Source organism: Panicum virgatum, chromosome 6N (assembly GCF_016808335.1).
Source record: "Panicum virgatum strain AP13 chromosome 6N, P.virgatum_v5, whole genome shotgun sequence".
Taxonomy (NCBI): domain Eukaryota; kingdom Viridiplantae; phylum Streptophyta; class Magnoliopsida; order Poales; family Poaceae; genus Panicum; species Panicum virgatum.
In genome coordinates, this window is record NC_053150.1 from 37973474 (window position 1) to 37975748 (window position 2275).

A 2275-nucleotide genomic window follows, 5' to 3' on the forward strand; every position below is an offset into this window, starting at 1 on the left:
ATTTTTTAATAAGATGAGTGATCAAATTTAAAATAAATCAAACAAATTATAATTTAGAACGGAAAGGATAGCTGCCGGCCGCGCTGACGGTCGGGCGTCTGAGCCGTGGCGAAATAAAAGCTACGGCGAGATCATCGATCGAGCTGGTGGCCGATGCAGCCGGCAGCCGGCGTGTCTCCGTCGCCGATGGCTTCACTTCAGATGGAGATGCGTTGATCGACGCCGGGCGTGCAGCTGCGCGAGTACAGACTCTTTTCGCGTGTCCTGCACCTGCAGCAGCCTCGAAATCATGGAATCGATTGGAGCAGTAGAAACCAGGGTGGGGGTGGGGTTGCCGGGTTGGTGACCACTGCACTAGACTGCTGGTTGTTTGTCCGAATCGTACGGATTGTTTTGCTCACATTTATTACCTGCTTATTTTAGGCTATACATAAAGGCAGTGTCTTGAGTTGCTCGCTGTAGCTATACATTTTGAAGACTTTTTAAAGCCAAATATGTTTACCACATTTTTTTTAATTTACTGTGGTACTATGTACGTACCACTGACATCTTCTATGTTTCAGCTGTGTTCGCTTGACTTGTCAGCTAACCGGCCAGCAGTACTGTTCTCTCATACTAAGTCAGCACCAGGCACTAGCTACCAGCCAATCAGCAGTACTGTTCTCTCATAACAAATCAGCACCAGTCATTAGCCACAGACAAGCGAACACAGCTAACATTTAAATACTTAACTTTTATGTTTTAGTGTACTGTCAAAATTGCATTTTAGGGCAACAAATTAAGATATCTTCTTCCTCTTCTTTATCTAAGGTTGATCACTTGATCTATGCAGTACGCGTAGTTTATAGTGGAAATGGACAAGCTAGGCTACCAAATTGCTTACCTTTGCTCTATTTAGCTGGCTTGTTAGCCAGCCAGCAGTATTTTTCTCTCATACTAAATCAGCATCAGCTAACAGTACTTTTCTCTAACAATAAATCAACACTAGCTACCAGCTATAGCCAGCCGAATTTGAGGATAAATCAGACGTCGTTCAGTCATCCAAGGGGGTAAGAATGCCAAATAAACTTTGTTAGATGATTAGATGTACCAGCTCGTTGCATTGCACGTCCCAATCGATTTTTTTATCTCCCTCCGACGTTCAGCCTCGGGTGAATTTTCTGTGCTCTCAACTCAAGATGATCTTCTCGCGGTTTCACGCTGCGCGCACGTGAATGCACTCCTGACTTCAACGTTCGGGGTGACCGAGAAATTCTCAGGACCTTTGTGATAGCCAACACCGGGCACGCCTCACGAGTTCAAATCTTAGGCTGCCCGCACCGGAGTTCAAATCTTAGGCTGCCCGCACCGGCGAACGGTATCCCACACGGTATGCGCCACGTTGGCTGCATGCCATGCGGGATACCGGAAAAACAGATGCACCGGCGTCCGCTATCCCGTCCGGGACGGTAGCGGAGGTGCTCGGTTGCGCCAAATCAAGCGGGGCAGCAGACCTCCGCTACCCCACGCCGGCCCCACCTTGCCGAGGAAGGTTGCGGCCTCGCACGCCCATCCGGAAGGCACCGCCGCCGCCGCCGGAAGCCGCCGTCGCCGGGAGGGGAGTCGTCGACGCTCAGCTCCTCTGTCGGGCTCGCCTCCGCCGCAGCACCGCGCCGTGCTTGCGCACCGCCGCCGCCGGCGCTCAGCTCCCCATGACGCCGGGAGGGGAGGGGGGGGTGGCGCCGGGGAGGGCGGCAGAGGGAGCAGGGGATGGCGAACGCCATGGTTGCACTCGTGTCTCCGCCTCCGCTTCCGCTATGGCTCCATGCGGGCGCGGCGAGGGAGGGAGGAGGGGGCCGCCCACGCCAGATCCACGACGAGGAGGGGTCCCTGTGCCCGAGCTCCGCCATGGAGCTCCGCCCGCCGTGCGCCGGGGAGGGCGGCGGAGGGAGTAGGGGATGGCGGTCCGCATGGGACCCCGCCGTGGTCTGCGGTGGCGCGGACGGCTGCGTCACGGGCGGCCGGATCGATGCCACGGAGGGAGGGGGCGGCACGGCCCTGCTCGCCATGGCTCGATCTGCGGCCGGCATGGGGGTCGGAGAAGATGGGCGCGAGCTGCGGCGCTCCGAATCGGAGAACGGGGCGGCAGCTCGCGGCGGTGCTGCTGCTGCTTCTCACGGTGACCGCGGCGGCGGCGGGCGAACGGCGGCTCCTGTCGGCGCGGGTACAGGGCCCCGGCCACACCGCCCGCAGGCCCCGGCGGATCTCGACCGCCGTAACAGGCCTCCTCTCCCGT

At 57.3% G+C, this 2275-nt stretch overlaps 1 protein-coding gene across 1 annotated transcript; it reads right to left on the reverse strand.

Moving 5' to 3' along the window:
- Positions 1–1475: 1475 nt before the first annotated feature.
- Positions 1476–2048, reverse strand: LOC120678136 (WAS/WASL-interacting protein family member 3-like). Its single transcript, XM_039959291.1, has one exon. The coding sequence runs from the start codon at positions 2046–2048 to the stop codon at positions 1476–1478; it is 573 nt and encodes a 190-aa protein (XP_039815225.1).
- Positions 2049–2275: the final 227 nt, after the last annotated feature.

What these genes read in the sequence shown, in the direction of transcription:
- LOC120678136 (XM_039959291.1), bottom strand. Translation starts at nt 2,048, where the DNA reads ATGGCGAGCAGGGCCGTGCCGCCCCCTCCCTCCGTGGCATCGATCCGG.